Source organism: Talpa occidentalis, unplaced genomic scaffold (assembly GCF_014898055.3).
Source record: "Talpa occidentalis isolate TD23 unplaced genomic scaffold, MPIMG_talOcc4v2.1 talOcc4.10, whole genome shotgun sequence".
NCBI classification, from domain to species: Eukaryota; Metazoa; Chordata; class Mammalia; order Eulipotyphla; family Talpidae; genus Talpa; species Talpa occidentalis.
In genome coordinates, this window is record NW_023600993.1 from 32,897,961 (window position 1) to 32,914,001 (window position 16,041).

Below are 16,041 nucleotides of genomic sequence, written 5' to 3' on the forward strand. Positions count from 1 at the left end.
TGAGGTGCAGAATGTAAGGCCCACTCACCCTGAAACATTCAGACTTGGGCGCCCTTGGGCAGGGCTGTCTTCCCCCTTGGACTGGGTGCCACCAGAAGAGGGGTGGCCTCTCCTCTCAGACTGGACTCCCATCAGGGCAGGGTCTAACCTCTGCCTCCACTCCAAGATAGGGTCATGTTCACCTTTCAGGCTGGGCATCCCCAGAAGAGGGATGGTCACCTCTCAGACTTGTTACCACCTTCACTTCAGAAGGACCTCCTAAGATAGAGCTTTGCTTCCCCTTTGGATTGAATGCCCCAGGACATGCTGGGTGCTCCCTACCTCAGGTTTGGAGTGTCCAGTCCAGGGCGAGACCTCCCAGATCCAACTATATGCCATCTCAGCTGGTCCTCTCTCAGGATATTTGCACCCAAGACAGATACCCTCCCTCTTGAGACTGGGTATCATTTCTCCCTCCAAACTACAGGTCCAGGAAAGACCTCTTCCATCAGTCTAGACTCTAGGCCGGGGCCAGGTCTCCCCATTCAGACTTGGAGCTCCTGGCCTCACATGGCTGTCTCCCCTACCCCACCCCCAACTCAGAGAGGCCCCTGAGCTATGCCTGGGCCATCCAGGTGTTGGCAGAGGAAGTGGGAGCCCTCAGCAGGCCTGGCAGGCAGTCAGGACCCTGTTTGCCTTGAGCAGGGGCTGGAGCCAGATGGTCACTTCTCCCTTCAAGACCTCACAGCCCAGCCAAGCCACAGGGAACACGTAAACACCAGCCGAGCAGGGAGGCGGGCAGGCAGGCAAGGAGGATACCAAGAGACCCCAACTCCTCAGCCTCCTTGACCGCCATGTATGGGCATCTCATGGGCTCCCTGGACTCCAAGTTGGGTCAATAAGGTAGCCAGGTACAACTCCCAGCTGTTTTGGACTTGTGGACAGGCCTGCTCTTTCCCACAGCCCAGGCTGGGAGAAGGAGCTCTGAAGACCTTAGAAGAAATGTTCAAGGGGTTCCTTGAAGACAGGCTTGGCCTCACAGGAGACTGAGTCCATAGCTCCCAGCTTAGAGCAGGGTCTAGGGATCAAGCACACTGGAGAGATGGCCCCACACACTCAGAGAGCCCTCACCTGTGGAGGGGCCAAAGAGAACATAGGGCAAGTTCTCTGGAAGCATAAAATGGACAGGACACTGCCCTGGCGTCTGAGAGGTCACAGCCCTACTCTGAGGCTATGTGAGGGGACAAGGAACTGTCTGCGGATCTATGAGGGCCCTGGCTCTGCCTTGGTCGTTGGAAGAGGTCTGGCTGTGGGGACCCAGTCAGAGGGATTTGGGGATGTGGGGCTTGCGGTGTATCTCCAGCATTCAGCCTGGGTTGGGTCCAGGAGATCCCTGATGCCTTCTCAGCCAACTCCTGGCTACTATGGGCAACTGAAGCAAGCAGTGACAGGCAGAGGAGCCATCTCCTGAGCGCAGAAGAGGAGACTCCAGAGACAAAGGGATCTGGGCCTTACTGGCTTCGTGTGCTGCGATCCAGGCAAGCAGCCTTCCCTCTCAGCCTCAGCTTCTCCTTGAAGTCAATTCTCCAGGGCGGGATGGGCTCAATACAGTACCCTGCTCCCCAGCGGGCCCTCAAACTGGGTTTTGGCTGCCTGAACAGAGTCCCTATCTTTCCCTTGGGCAGTCTTGGGGTCAGTACATCCTCCTCCTCCTAGTGATAGGTTCCCTCCTTCAGCATCACTGTCATGCAGAGAGTGGGGCCAACAGGTGGTGGGTGGGGACTCCTTTCATCCAAGGGCTGATGGCCAGCTACCCCAGCAAGACTTAGTAGGAAATGGGTCAGTCTGGGAGACCCAAGACTGAGTTTAGACCTACAACCACCACTTCTAGCATCACTTTCCCTCTGTGGTTAAAGGGAAGGGTGGTGGGGCCCCTTCATGTTCCTGCATTAATTATGCACCTATTGTTTAGGTCTCCCTCCTTGAGTCCTCAGGGTTGGTGGGGGTAGGGGGTGAATCTCAATCTCCCCAAAGGCTTCCTGATTAGAAGGCCCTGTGGTTTTCAATCAGTTCTCTTCAGACAGAACCACAGTGGGGTGAGGACATGGTCAAACAGCTCCTGCTTTTTCTTCCCAATTGTGAGGAGGGGGCAAGGCCAGATTGGGAGGAGGGGGTTCTGGAGAAGGGGAGGCTGGGCTTGTGGTACCCCAAGCTTCCCTCAGAGCCCAGAGTCTATGGCTCCAGTTAGACTCCTCCCAGGCCTGGTGCATGAGGCCCTTCACCTGCTCCTCTCCACTTTCCATGCTGTGCTCTGTCAGCCCAGGACAACCTGTCCCTCCTGGGGACTTGCTGCCCCAGCAGGCTTCCCAGTTCCAGCCTGTATGAGTCATGGACAGCCTTGGTGTGACCCTGCCCAGAGGCCATAGTATCAGGCCACCTGCCCCCAACAAGCTCACCTACATGGGTGAGAGAGCTGTGGTGTGGTGTGTATCTGCACGTGTATATTTGTGTCTGTTTATCTGTGGACATGTGTTTTCATATACGTGCCTAGCTGTATATGTGGTTTCATTTCTAAGTATACCTGTATCCATGGTTTGTGTGTATCCAGGTATGTTTGCATCTGTATATGTCTTTTGGTCTATTTGTGTGTGTAACTGTATGTATAACTGTGTGTGTGTGTGTGCGTACCAGTGTGTCTATTTGTATTTGTTTGTATGTCTGTGTCTATTTGTGTGTGTGTGTGTGTGTGTGTGTGTGTGTCTGTGTGGACCCGTGGTCTGAGAACGCCGCCTGTGGGTGGAATTTGGCCTGGAGATGTGTTTGGTTTGGCCCACACAGTATTTTCAACATCTTGAGCCAACATTTAAAAATCAGGATATTTCACATAAAAATTCAGCTTTCCAGCTTCTCTTAAAAATTCAGAAGCCCTGGCAGTCCTTGGTCTGTGTTCCCATGAGGCCAAGCTCCTCCAGAGCTGCACCGGGGCTACCTCATCCCTTCACCCGCCCGTCTCACCATTTGTTTCACCTACCAGTGCCTTAAGGAAGGCAGTTTGTGGCCCCAGAATGTGTGGTCACAACTGAGTGTAAGCCTGGCTGTCAGGGAGCGTGCGCATGAGTGTGTGTACGGACTGAGTGCATGAGTGCGAGGCATATTTGACTGGCGGTACATGTGGATGTTAGATGCCTGTGTGTGTGGAGGTTACATATGCAAGTACATACATGTGCACAAGTGTGCATGGGGGCTGCATGGCCACATTCGTGGCTCTGTGAGTGTGTGGGCCACCGTGGTCTGGCATGCCCTGCACAGGGGCCTCTTCCGGCCTGTGAGGGGGAATCAGATTCCCAGTCTCTGGCTGGGCTGCCTTGTGGGATTTATTTCTGTCTCAGTGCCGACCCGACCAGAGGCCTGAGTAATGGGAACATTTAAAGAAAACCAGTAAATAGAGAAGGAGCAGGCTGCTCAGGAAATAGCCTAACACCCCTGCCTGGTCCATGGCTGCCAGAGGCCCTGAGGCGAGGCCTGAGCTCAGGAAGGAAGCCCTAGGTCCTAGCACACATACCATCTCCACTCTATGCACTGCCCACTTCTGCCCATCCAGGCCCACTGGGTGGGGGAGCCCCCTACACTACCTTTAAGGCCCCTGCATTAACAATAGGTATCGTGGGAACTTGGCTCCAAGCAACATATGCTGAGGACAGACCCATGAGGCCTGGCCCAGGAGCTAAGGGGCGCTGACCCTCCAGGGAGGTCCCTTTCCCAGCCAGGCTATAGTGGGTATTCTATGCACACATGCTCACACACGTGCAGCCCCCCATGGGAGGGATCAGGCTTCCTGTGATCTGGTGGGGCTGGTGCTGCCCCAGGGAGGAGAAGGCACTCAAGACCCTCCACCTGGAGTCCACATACCCTGGAGTGCCTACACCTGGAACCTGAGGGAAGCCAGTGTGGGGTGCGAGAGGGGAGGCTGCTGAACCCAGACCTTCACTGCTCTGGAGTTGGAATTGAGGAAACCACACTCATGATCAACTCTGACATCAGTCAACAAATGACACAGGCCACACGGGAAGGCCAGGGTGCATCATCTGGTGAGTGATGTGCCTTACAGAAAACCTGTCCTGTTACCAGCAGGCCTGCTGACCCTTCAGGGGCCCCATCAGTATCTCCTGCTGCCCCCCAGTGGCTGTGTGAGTGAAGTGGGGGAAATAAAGGCCTTGGCTGCGCTGAGATTCTCACCCATGTGGCCACTCCGCTGAGGTCCCAGATCCCCTCACTATGCTCCGCTGTAATGCCCAGCCAGACAGTTCTGGGGCAAGTGAGGTCTTTCACATGGTCTGAGGGAAGGGGCTTGGCTCCCAGCACACATCTCGAGACCACGTGGAAGGTCAGTTCCAGGAGAGGAGTACGTCACTGAATTCACAGCTACACCATCGGCCCCTGGAGCAGTGCCCGGCACAAGGTGGGTACTCAGGAAACAGGATGAATGAGTGCCTGAATCCTTAGCTCCATAGGGGTGGGCAGCGCTGCGGCAGGCTCTGGATGCAGTTCAGAGCACAAGAGAGGCCACCTGAAGGTCAGTGGGCACCTCACACACTAGAGCCGAAAAGGTGGTGAGCAGCAGCATGGAACCCTGACAGGGGACTGCAGGAGGATGTCCAGCACTGGAAGCTGGACAGGCAGTCCAACAGACTAGACTGTGCAATCTGGCTTCCTTTGCACATTCAGCCTACAGCCTCTGGGCTGGGCAGTGGTTTTCCCCTATAACTTTAGGGGCTGTGCCTCTCTGACCCCAAGCACACCATTCTCCACTGTGGAACAGTCTGCACCAGCCCCAGTGTCCACCTGGCCTCTGGGGGCCTATCCTAGGAATGACTTCCTCCCAGTACCCCAGCCTGGGTCTCTGGGCTAGTAGGTCCTGGCCTCCTGGCCTCTGCTGGGAAGGGACATCTATGCTACTGTAGAACGTCTCAGTTTCCACAACTCTCTTGAGCTGACCAGGAGGCCAGAAGTCTTTGAGGATTTCAATCATGGGAGGACCAGTCAGGGCTGTCTCAGATAATAAAGGTGCAGTGGTGGGCATACTAGGGCTCCACAGAGCTGGGCACCGCCACTCAACTGCCCATCTCCTCAGCACTGGGACTGCTGGGGCCTGATAAACCCCACTTGTCCCTCCAACCCAAGCCAGGACTCCTTGCCACCAAACTACCCCCATCCAATCTTCCACCAGACTGTGGTCAAAAATCTTTTTTTTTTTAAATCACTTTAACATGTTTTACCAGTTTCTTCGCTCACATCTGAAAACATTTTCCAAACTTTATATTCTAAAATACATATTCTCTGAAGTTGAGATAGTACAGAGCAGAACTGAGGGCCACTTCCCAGTCTCCCCCAAGGGTCCCATCTTCCACAATAATAATCCAACACCACAACCAGGAATCGGGCATTGGCACAATGTGGGTATGTGCGTGTGTTCATTCCATTTGATCACGTGTGGATTCATGTAATCACCACTGCAATCAAGAGCTATTATACACCACAAAGATCTCCTTCAAGTTATCCCATTATGTATTTGCCCCGACCGTTCCTAACCATTGGCAACTACTAATCTATTTTCTATGATTTTGTCATTTCAAGAATGTTAAAGCTAGGGAATCATACAATACAGGACCTTTCAATGTTTTTTCACTCAGCTTAATGCCCCCGAGAGCCACCCAAGCCATTGTTTGTATCAAGTTAGTTCTGTTTTATTGCTGAGTACTAGGCCTTGATTTGGACGTACCAATTTAAACAGTCACCTGTTTTGTAAGTTGACTGGCCTTTTTCACCGATAAAAACATTTACTATTTTAAAAGGTTATACTAAGTGTAAAATGTTCACCAATGCCATTGTAGATCACATGCCAATGTGTCAGAGATGTACTACTGTAATTACTGACAACATACTTATTTCATCAATTTTCCTGTAATATTTTAATCCCAAACCAAAAGAAGGGAAAGACCTAGATCATCTCACTGGGTAACCTCCATTAAGATGAAGATCTGCACTTATTTTTTAAACCAATGTGTCCTGAACAACAAATTCAAATTATGTGGCATTCATTAAGCAATAGTGCATGCAGCATTGTTTATTTCTAGCTTTTGGTGATTATAAATAAAGCTGCTATGAACATTTGTGTACAGGCTTTTATGTAGAAAGTTTCTATTTCTCTGGAATCAACATCCAGGAGATTGGCTGCTGGGTTATATGGTAACCCAGTTTCTTAAGAAACTACCCAACTATTTTCAACAGTGACTGGACCATTTATATTCCCATCAACAATGGAAAGGCACACCTTGGAGATATTTAGGGTATGGCTCCAGACCACTGTGATAAAGTGAATACTGCAATAAAGTGAGCCACATGAACTTTTTGGCTTTCCAGTGCATGCAAGGGTTATGTCTACACTCTATCATACTCCATTAAATACACAACAGCTTATCTAAAAACACAATGTAATACCGTACCTGTGACAAAGACAGGAAGTGAGCGAGCACATGCTGTCTGGAAATGGTGCCTATGGACTTGATGGACACAGGATTGCCATAAACCTTCAATTTGTGAAAAACACCGTCTGCAGTGTCATAAAGCAAAGTGCAATGAAATGAGGTATGCCTCTACAAGTCAGCTTCCCCACACGCTTGTATTTGGTAGTAACACTTTATTTTAGCTGTCCCAATAGGTGTGTAATGACCTCACATCATAGCCTTAATTTCCTGCTGATATTGAACATCTTTCACCTGTTTGCCATTTACATCTCCTTTTCGCAGTGTCTCCGTGTCTTCTGTCCATTTTCTAATTGTATTTTGTCACCTGTTGAGGGTTCTCTATTCTAGACAAGGGGTTTGCAAGTATTTTCAGTCTATAGCTTGTTTTCCACTCTCTTAACAGGATCTTGTCAGAGCAGCAGTGTTTCATTTAGCTAAGTCAATTTTATCAATTTTTTTCTTTACATATTATGCTTTTGCTCTCATTTCTAAGAACTGCTCACAAAGCTCTAAGTCCTGAAGGTTTTCTCCTAAATAAGTTTTACATTTTAAATTTATGACTCAGGGCCTCCCTGGTGGCACAGGCAGTTGAGTGCCGCACTGTGACGCTGTCCACAGCCTCTACAGCACCAGTTTGATCCCGGCTGGCCGGTGAGAATCCCACATGGCGCCGCAGACCTCTCCTGTCTCTCCCACTGCTCCCCTCAGCAGTGTATTTCGTCAGTCTGCCTGTTCTGTTCCCCACTCTGTCTCTAGTGAATCCTCTCACCCTCCCATATATCTGACCCATACCCCGCTTCTTGTATAAATAAAATCTTAATAAATAAATTTATGACTCACTTTAATTTCTGTAGAAAGTCTGAAGTTAGGTTGGGGTTCTTTACTTCGTTTACAAATATCCAATTATGCAAGCACCCTTTGCTGAAGACTATCCCTCCTTCATTGAGTTCGTTTTGTACCTTTATCAAACATTAGTTGGCCAAACTTGCAGGGAGCCACCTCTGAGTCCTCTATTCACCTCCATTGAACTGCGGGCTCATCTTTCCATCCGATTACAGTAGCTGCAGAAGTGTTGAAATAGGTAGAGTCCTGTTTTATTCTTGTAGTTAAAAAACTTGCTGAAACGGGGCCTCCCTGGTGGCGCAAGGGGTAAAGACACAACCTATGAAGCAATCAGCAGCCACTGCAGCACAAGTTCAATCCCTGGCCGGCCAGGGAGCTAGCCACATGGCGCAGCAGACCTCTCCTGACTTGCCCGCTGCTCCCCTCAGCAGTGTATTTCAGTCAGTCTACCTGTTCTGCTCCCCACTCTGTCTCTGGTGAATCCTCTCACCCCCTACATCTCTGGCCTATACCCCAGTTCTTGTATGCATAAATAATTCTTAAAAAAAAAAAAAAAGGAAAAAAAAAACCTTGCTGAAACAACCCTATTTTTTTTCTTTCTAGACACAATTCAGAATAACTTTGCCTACCTCTAGATAAAGATCTCATTGGGACTTTGATAAGAACTAAATTACACTGCTGTATCAATTCGTCAATAAAACCATCCAGGCTTGGAGATTTCTCAGGGTTTTTTAAATTACAAATTCACTATCCTTAACAGCTACAGAGCTATGCAGATATTTATTTCATCTTGGGTGAGTTATGGTAGTTTATGCTTTTCAAGAAACTGGCCCATTTACCAATTTGTTGTGACTAGTTCTTTATAAAAGCCCCTTTCTGTCCTTTTGTCATCTGTGGGGTCTGTAGTGATAGCCTTATTTCAATCCTAACATTCCGAACTTGCATGTTTGTCAGTCTTGCCAGAGGTTAGTCAGTTTATCAACTTGCCCAAAGTTGACCAGTTTCTTTGCTCATTTCTTCCTGCATCCTATGTCAGCACTGCTTGCTGGCTGCCTTCCCAGTACGCATTCTACCTTCTTCCTTTATCTGGAACTTCAAATTCTATTATGGTGGCAACATGCCCAGTTTAAAATACCATTATTCGCCGAATATCTGCAGTCAGTTATGGCTGATAAGACGTGAAGGTGAGCCTGGTGGACTGGGCTTGAAGTCACGGTTTCTTCAGCTGGCTAGACAGAAGGGACTTGTGTCCCTGGTGCCTTGAGGAGTCACTGTACCACCTCAGACTTAAGCCAAGAACATAAACCCCTGCGTGTTTGTGAATGTAGCCAGAGGTAGTCCTGACTCCCACACTCCTCTCCCTGCCCCGACCCAGTCCCTCCTGCTGCCGTACATTCTCCAGTAGGTCTTTCAGAAAATATCAGTGTGCAGTAAACACAAAGTGTCACAAGCATGAAAATATCCATCTTGCCCTTATTTACAACTGAACAGACTGACATTTGTTTCCTAAGCACTTAGGAAAAATTAGTCTCCTAGTTATCTACTGCTGACAGAAATGAACTCATTCCCAGCATGCCCCCTCACCCACGTGTAGCTCTAAACTTGCTAATCTAGATCATTGTCGTGGCCATGTAAAAAATTCCACTTCACATTTATTGAGTAATTTGGGTAATGAATTTTCTCTCTTTATAAAAAAATTGTGTGTGAAATATAACATAAACACCATACAAGGTATATAAAATGCAAAGCTAGAGAATAAAATGAAACCCATCAATGGAGCCTCAACGGGCCCTTTCTCAGAGCCTGCGGCAAGCCTGGCTTTATCAGCCACGTGTGTCAGGGATCCTCAGATGCCGCCATAAGAACAGTGCATACTCCATTTCTTCCAAGACTTGCATCTTTAAGATCTAGCCATCGTCTTGCTTGTGGTGATAGCTCATTTCACTGCAAGAAACACAACTTACTATTGCATCTGTCACTGAGTGTGCGTGCTGTTATGAACGATGCTTCTGACAAGCATTCCTGTCCTGTCTCCTGATACACACATGCAGCATACAACCAGGACACTTGCAGGTCACCTGCTGCTCAGAGGAGAGGGGCGTATTCAACTTTTCTAGTTTCTTACCCTTTACTACTCTCACGCAGCAGGTGAGAGGTCAGCTCCACTGCAAACCAGAGCAGCTGATAACTGCGTCTGCAAGACTCCCTTGTCTGACACTATCCACCTACCTCAGCTTTCTGTGCTGAATGGAGCTTTTCCTTTTATTTATTAAAGCAATCTTTCTGCTTACTTTAGGTTTCTTTGTCACATGGCATTAGAATGAGTTTTTTTAAAAAGCAGCCTAGTTCATTAGTTGTAATTAATATTATGCACTGTTGCTATTCTTTCAGAGTTACCCTAGAAATGTCAGCCTGTCTGTAAACCAGTCCCAGTTGGAGTCTTTTCTCTCTTCCTGAGAGTTTCATAGGCTGTAATTTCAATCACCTCTGGCCGCTGGATTTACATACTATTGTTGTTATGTATTCAAAGTGGCTCACTGTCGTGGGGCACAGAGACTCAGGAGGCAACCAAGCTTCCCAGAGCCCACCGCCCCCAACGAATCTTTATGCTTCCTCTGGCCTATCCCTGGCATTCTTGCATGTTCTCCCCTCTGCAGTCATGCAGCTTGTCCTCTTATAATCGTCCCGTCTCTGAGCAATCCCTCCGTTTAAGCTCAGATCTCCAGTGTGCTCAGGTGTGCACACTGACACCTGCCCACGCACTCATGCTCCAGGTGTCCACAACTGCCCTGCGCCCATGCTCCCAAGTGCCTTCCGCTTAACTCGATCAAGGCTGCAAGTGATAGCCACAGAAGCTAGTGGCACTAAAGGCCTGATTAATTCACTTATCCTACACTCATATTTTACTTTTACTCCACAAGTACCTTTATCTTATAAGATCAATGCCTATTTAAATTTACTTTTTTCCTTCATTCCTTCTTATATCTCAGATCTTTCATCTGGGATCATGTCCCTTCAATCTAAAAACATCCTTCTCAATTTTTTTTTTAAAGGAGAAAAACAGCTTTTTTAAAAAACAGCTTTGAAATAACAACTCATGTCCCATACAATTCATCCATTTCAAGTGTACAATTCAATGGCTTTTTGTGTATTCACAATTTGTGTGATCACCACCACAACCAATTTCAGAGTATTTTCTTTATCCCCAAGTGGATTTTCCTTTGGTGAGTCTGCTGGTGACAAAATTCCTGGTTTTGTTTGTCAAAAAAACCTTGTACTTGCAAGATCTTTTCTCTGGGTATAGAATCAAGTTGACAATTTTCTTTCTTTCAAGGTAACGCTGATACCAGCAGGCATCATTCCACTTAATACTAATTGTGACTGAGTTCCTGACTTGGTCCCTGAAAGGGATCTTAATTTTAAGATCTTTTCTTGATCTTTTTGCTCTGCCAATTTATTACAGTGTGTTCAGATATGTCCAAAACATCTTAGATCTCCCTGCAAGAAGTAGGACCAGATGGGTTGGACCTCTAAGATCAGATCATAAAGGCCCTAAAGCTTCCTCCTGCTGCTTCTCTTATCACTCACTGTGGGGAATGCCGTCGCCAAGTCATGAGAACACTCAGGCAGGGCTCCTGGGGAGAAACGTGAGGCAAGGATGTGTGTGCTGTGCTTCTGTAAGCCTCCTTATGAGTGTTGCGTGGAAGCAGGCCAGGAAGTACATTCTCCACCCCCAGGGAAGTCTTCAGATGACTGCTGCCTTGGTGGACATCAAAACAACAACCTCACTCAAGGCCTCAGAACTGCCCAACTAACCATTCCTGAATTCTTGACCCACAGAAATGTTCAAGAAAATAATAAAGATTTGTTAATGTAAGCCACTGCGTTTTAGGGTAATTTGTAGGCAGCAGTGGATGATTAATACAGAGCATGACAATTTTTCAAGCAACCTTGCTTATTACTGAGCTGTGATAAACATGTAGAAAGTGCACAAATCATGTGTGTACATTCAATGAGTCCTCCAAGAGTATCAGCACCCAGCTGAGGGACAGTCCATCTGAATGAAGGTTTCTTTTACTGCCTTGCTTCAGATTTGCAGACCTTCTTGAATCTGTGGATTAGTGATTTTTAAGTCTTGAAAAGTTCTCGTTCATCTGAAAAAACTACCTCTGCCCTCTTTTTGCTTTTTTTCCCTCCTGGAATGCCAGTCACATTCTGTGTTGGATCTTCTCACATATCTTAGCCTCCTGTTCTATATTTGCTTCCCATTCACTAACTGAGTAGATTTCACAGATACAAGGTTTTAAATTGTTATGATTTGTTTTTTTTAATTTCCAGACCATCACTGGTTCTTTCGCAAATCTACTCCTATGTTCCAGGCTCTCTTTTAGTTTATAAATCATTTCTAAACATTTAAATTACTGACTCATAATTCTGATGTCTGAAGTGTTGTAAGGTTGATTCTATCATGTTCTTTTTGACTTTGCTCTGGCTGCTTTGCTGCCTAATGATATGTGATGAACTTCTTTCTTTATAAAGTGTTCATTTTTCTTGAACTTGAGGGGGGGGGGTGCCTTTAAGGACTGAGATTAATAAAGGTTCTTCCAAGTAGATGCTGCAGCTACTTGTATCAAGTGTCTCACATCATCACCATTCTGGGACCACTTTAAATTCTTGGCTTGGCTTTCTCCTGTGCAAACCCACATGAAGGCTGGCTCGGATCTCAAGGGAGATCTTTTTACACTCCGGTAGGTGACAAGGTTCATATTTCTTCTGTGATGCCAAGAGAGCAGATTTATTACTAGTTTACAGAGGTGCTGCCCTTTGGGGCCCCAGCTTTATGGAAGGTTCTCCTACTAGGCCCCATATTAGACATAGGCATTGGATTGTCTTAGCCCCGGGCACTGAGCACCAATGCCAATTTCACCTGGTTTGTCAAATACCCTCACAGCAAAAGTCAGGCGTAAGCATTCTGCTGCCTCTTACCTTTTTGTCTGAGTATTCCTTATTTTCTCGACAGCTCGCGGATGCATTTTAAAAATGATTTGTTGTCATTATTTATCTGACTAGTATTTTTAGTTGTTTGCAAAGGGAGGATCAGCTCAGGCAACTACTCTATCTAAATGCCAGAAAGAGAAGTGGTCAGCACTCCTTCCGCAAGGCCCTCCTTTCTCTTCTTTCTTCAAACTCCCTCAGCTCAGGGACTTCTATCAGCATGTCAAAGCTCTCATTCTCCTTTCTAGCCCTCCTTCTTTGTCTTTCTCTGTCACCTTTTTTCACTTCTTGAACTTCAATTCCAATGTACTAATCTTACCTTAATAAGCTTTCAATTTATTAATCCCTTCTTTGACTATAAATTATCATTAGTTCTTCTAGTGAGTTTCTTATTTTAATAAACATATTATATTTGTTTCCAAGATTTCTAATCAGTACTTTCTATATCTAATCCCTGTTCTTGAATTATGGGAAGTCCTGTTTTTTAATCTCTCTGGTGATAAAACAAATACTTCAGAGCCTGTTTCAGTGTCCTTGGGTGTCCATTCCCTCACTTTTGCGTTGTTGGCCATTCGTTAAGGCACCAGATAGTCTCACGTATTTTGTCATTTTATTAGAGTGCTCATCACATCTGTGGTAGTTTGATTTTTTTTTTTAGATTTATTTATTTATTTATACAAGCACTGGGTATAGTCAGAAGCGCGGGAGGGTGAGAGAATTCACCAGAGCCAGAGCGGGGAGCAGAGCAGGCAGAAGGACCGAAGTACACTGCTGAGGGGAGCAGCGGGCGGCAGGAGAGGTCTGCGCGCCATGTGGGGCCCTCGCCAGTGGCCGGGGATCGAACCGGTGCTGCAGAGGCTGCGGACAGCTTCGCAGCCCAGTGCTCAACTGCTGCGCCACCAGGGGAGGCCCTAGTTTTTGTTTTTCTCCCTTCCTGCAGGGCACTTTTTCCATTAGGACAGAGGGGGCTGTAGACTCAGGAGCTCTGGGTGCTCCCAAAATGAGGACATCCTTACTCTGGTCCTGAGTGCTGAGTAACAGTCTCGCTGCCAGTCACCAGGAGTCTGAGTCCTCACACGGTCACAGAGTAGTATCCTGCTTCCAAATGCAATCTTGGAGCTTGGGGGTGTGAGGAGTGGTTAGGATATTGTTTCCCCTTTTATTCCTTGGCAAGGAAGCCTGCTTCCAGCCTCTGGCTATGCAGGGAAAGCCTAACTCCAGTGCTGACAACTGCCTGACCCCTGTCCCTGGTGGGAATCAGAGTCCTGGCCTTGTCGCACTGCTCACGCAGCAGCCATCACTTAACCACTTTAGCCCTCATCACAGTGGCAAGTGTCCAGACATGAATTACCTTGTGGTAATTCTGCATAATTTTAACTTAAACATAAAGCATTTCTTTATTACATGACTGTGCGTACACCTCTGTAACCTGAGTTCTCATCCACCAAAGCTAAGCCCTGTATTTCCGGAACTTGTCATACTATGATGACTCAGCACAGGGGTAGGAAGCTCAAGGAGAAACCCTGGAGAAAACTCACAGGAACAGCCCTGGAGATGAAATTCTAGTTAGCCACTGGTACGTGGAGTCAGAGATGTGGCCAGTCACTCTGGAGAGTCAGCTCCATAGAGACGTTAATGGTCCTAAAGCCAGGACCTGGGGGAACCACAGTTGAAGACCACACCTGAAACTCAGTCTGTAAGACCCCAGTCTCCAGCAGAATGGGGCACCTGCCCCCACAGAAGGGCCCTGTATCAGGGAAGCCATAATCTAGCTCTGACTAGTGAAGTGGCAAGAGGGGCTGCCTGGGACGGGCAAGTGGGTAAGAACAGTGACAGAGGCTTCACATCTGGAGCAGCCCAGAGCTGATGTTTACCAGGGCACAGCTCACTCTCTTCATGAGCTGTCTCTTTCTCCTCTCTCACACTGTGTTGCGGTTCACAGAGGTCTAGGGTGGCAGCCTCTCCAGGCTGTCCCAAGGACTACCGCAAGGCCTAAGCCTGTCAAGGGCTTACAAGAACTCTCTCAAACTTTGTCTCTATCACCCAGCAGTTTGAGAAAATCATCACTAACTAAGGACGGGTCCAGAATCTGGTCCCAGAAGATCGGGCCTGGGTAGTTCCCACCTGTCCAAGTCTCACCACGCTCAGTCCAACACAGAGCTTACTTGTTTAAGCATCACCTTTGCAGCTACCCAGTTTGGAACACAAATCAACACCCCCCAAAGATCCAGGAAATATTTACTAGATTTCTGCCATACACAGTCTGCTTATCTCTATTTTGAGAATAAAAAACAGTTCAAGATACATACATATGTACAGACACAGCAAGCTCACAGGTTGCCGGTAGCTTTGCTCCCACTCTGGGTGGCGGGACCAGTCAGGAGACAAGGAGCTGATTCACCCCATGTGGGGTTCAGGCTAACAGGGCAGGGAGTCACTGCTTTGAAGCCAAACTGGAAGGGATGGCAAGCCCTGTCCCCATGTTCCAAGACCATCTCCCATAGGACAGGCTGATGGGGAGCGAGGTGGGGAGATGGACATGCCTCAGTCAGAGTCGCAGGTCTCTTGTTCGGTGGTGGCATTCACTGCAGAGGCCAGGCTGTCCTCCTGGCCTTTCAGCCTCTCACCTGGATGGGTGGCAGACAGGAGCAGGGTGAAGAGGGGTCCTGTGCTTGGGCTACCACCCAAAGGGCAGAGATCCAGCCTTTCCAGGCCCCATACTTACGGATCAACTCAGCAATGGCTCTCTGGGTTCGCTTTTCTAGCTTCTCTAGCTTCTTGGCCACATCTCTCTTGAGGTCCCTGCAGCAGAGAGGTATAAGGTGGCCTGAGGCTGAAAGCTGGCCTGGTTGGGCCTTGGAGCCCCGCCCCTCCAATATTAGGAACCATGCCCATGAGGACTACCCTAGGGAGAGGCCAGGATGCTGCCCCTCTCCCTTTCTCCATCCTCCACAACCCAGCAACAACCATCCCGCCCAGGTCCAGTGGGCCAGGGACAAGCACCACAGACTGACCCAACACGGGAATTCAGCCAAGGTGTGCAACGATAGATGGCTGCTAAGGGGCCCCCTCTTGGTCTAGTCCCTGGTCACTCTCAGGGCATGGCTAGTCCCACCCCACTGTGGATCCTGCTCCTCATCTGGCCACACGTTCACCCCCACCACCAGGAGCTTCCAGAAGCATTCATACTCCCTAATTCAAGTTTCCTAGGACATATACCCCCAGGCTTTTGTTTCATCAAGTGAGAACAGCTCAACTGATGCTGTACTTGACACAGAATTGCAGGCAAGATGGATCCAGCCTGTACCTCTGGCCCAAAGTGAAGTGGAATGCAAACCTCTCAGGCCATATAGCGCTCTCTCACCCTCTTCTCAGCCTAGTCACAGGGTGCCAGGGAAAGATGAATACCTCCCATTTCACAGAAGGATTAAGGCCAAAGAGGAAAAGGCTGGTCTATGGCAGAACTGGGACAGACCCTTCCCTTCCCACCATCTCACCTCCACCTGTGGCCCTGAAGGGGGACAGGTCCTTTCAGAAGGGACTTCCTGAGGAATTGGCAGCTCCCCACTCTGGCTGAACTCCTTCCCATGGGGGGCCCCTTTCTACCCTCCAGGTGTCATCTATATCACTTTCCTCTCATTTTCTATGTATGTCCTGCTCATGCTGATTTCAGACACTAATTATCTTATGTAACTAAATG

At 48.1% G+C, this 16,041-nt stretch overlaps 2 protein-coding genes across 4 annotated transcripts in view; both read right to left on the reverse strand.

Annotated features, from left to right (window-relative positions):
- The window catches only part of MYL3 (myosin light chain 3), a 53,181-nt gene extending 45,901 nt beyond the window's left edge, over positions 1-7,280 (reverse strand). The window contains exon 1 of the mRNA XM_054693726.1: positions 6,483-7,280. Within this exon, the coding sequence (XP_054549701.1) occupies positions 6,483-6,514 (32 nt within the window). The 5' untranslated portion in view covers positions 6,515-7,280. The remainder of the gene's footprint in view (positions 1-6,482) is intronic.
- A 93-nt stretch (positions 7,281-7,373) lies between these two features.
- Positions 7,374-16,041, reverse strand: part of CCDC12 (coiled-coil domain containing 12) — a 54,783-nt gene continuing 46,115 nt past the window's right edge. The window contains exons 6-8 of one of the 3 annotated variants that reach the window (XM_054693742.1): positions 15,067-15,143; positions 14,885-14,968; positions 7,374-7,564 (exon numbers count right to left, since the gene is read on the reverse strand). In XM_054693742.1, coding sequence (XP_054549717.1) covers positions 14,886-14,968; positions 15,067-15,143 — 160 coding nt within the window. In that variant the 3' untranslated portion in view covers positions 7,374-7,564; position 14,885. The other 2 variants (XM_054693744.1, XM_037527987.2) reach the window with 2 other exon arrangements.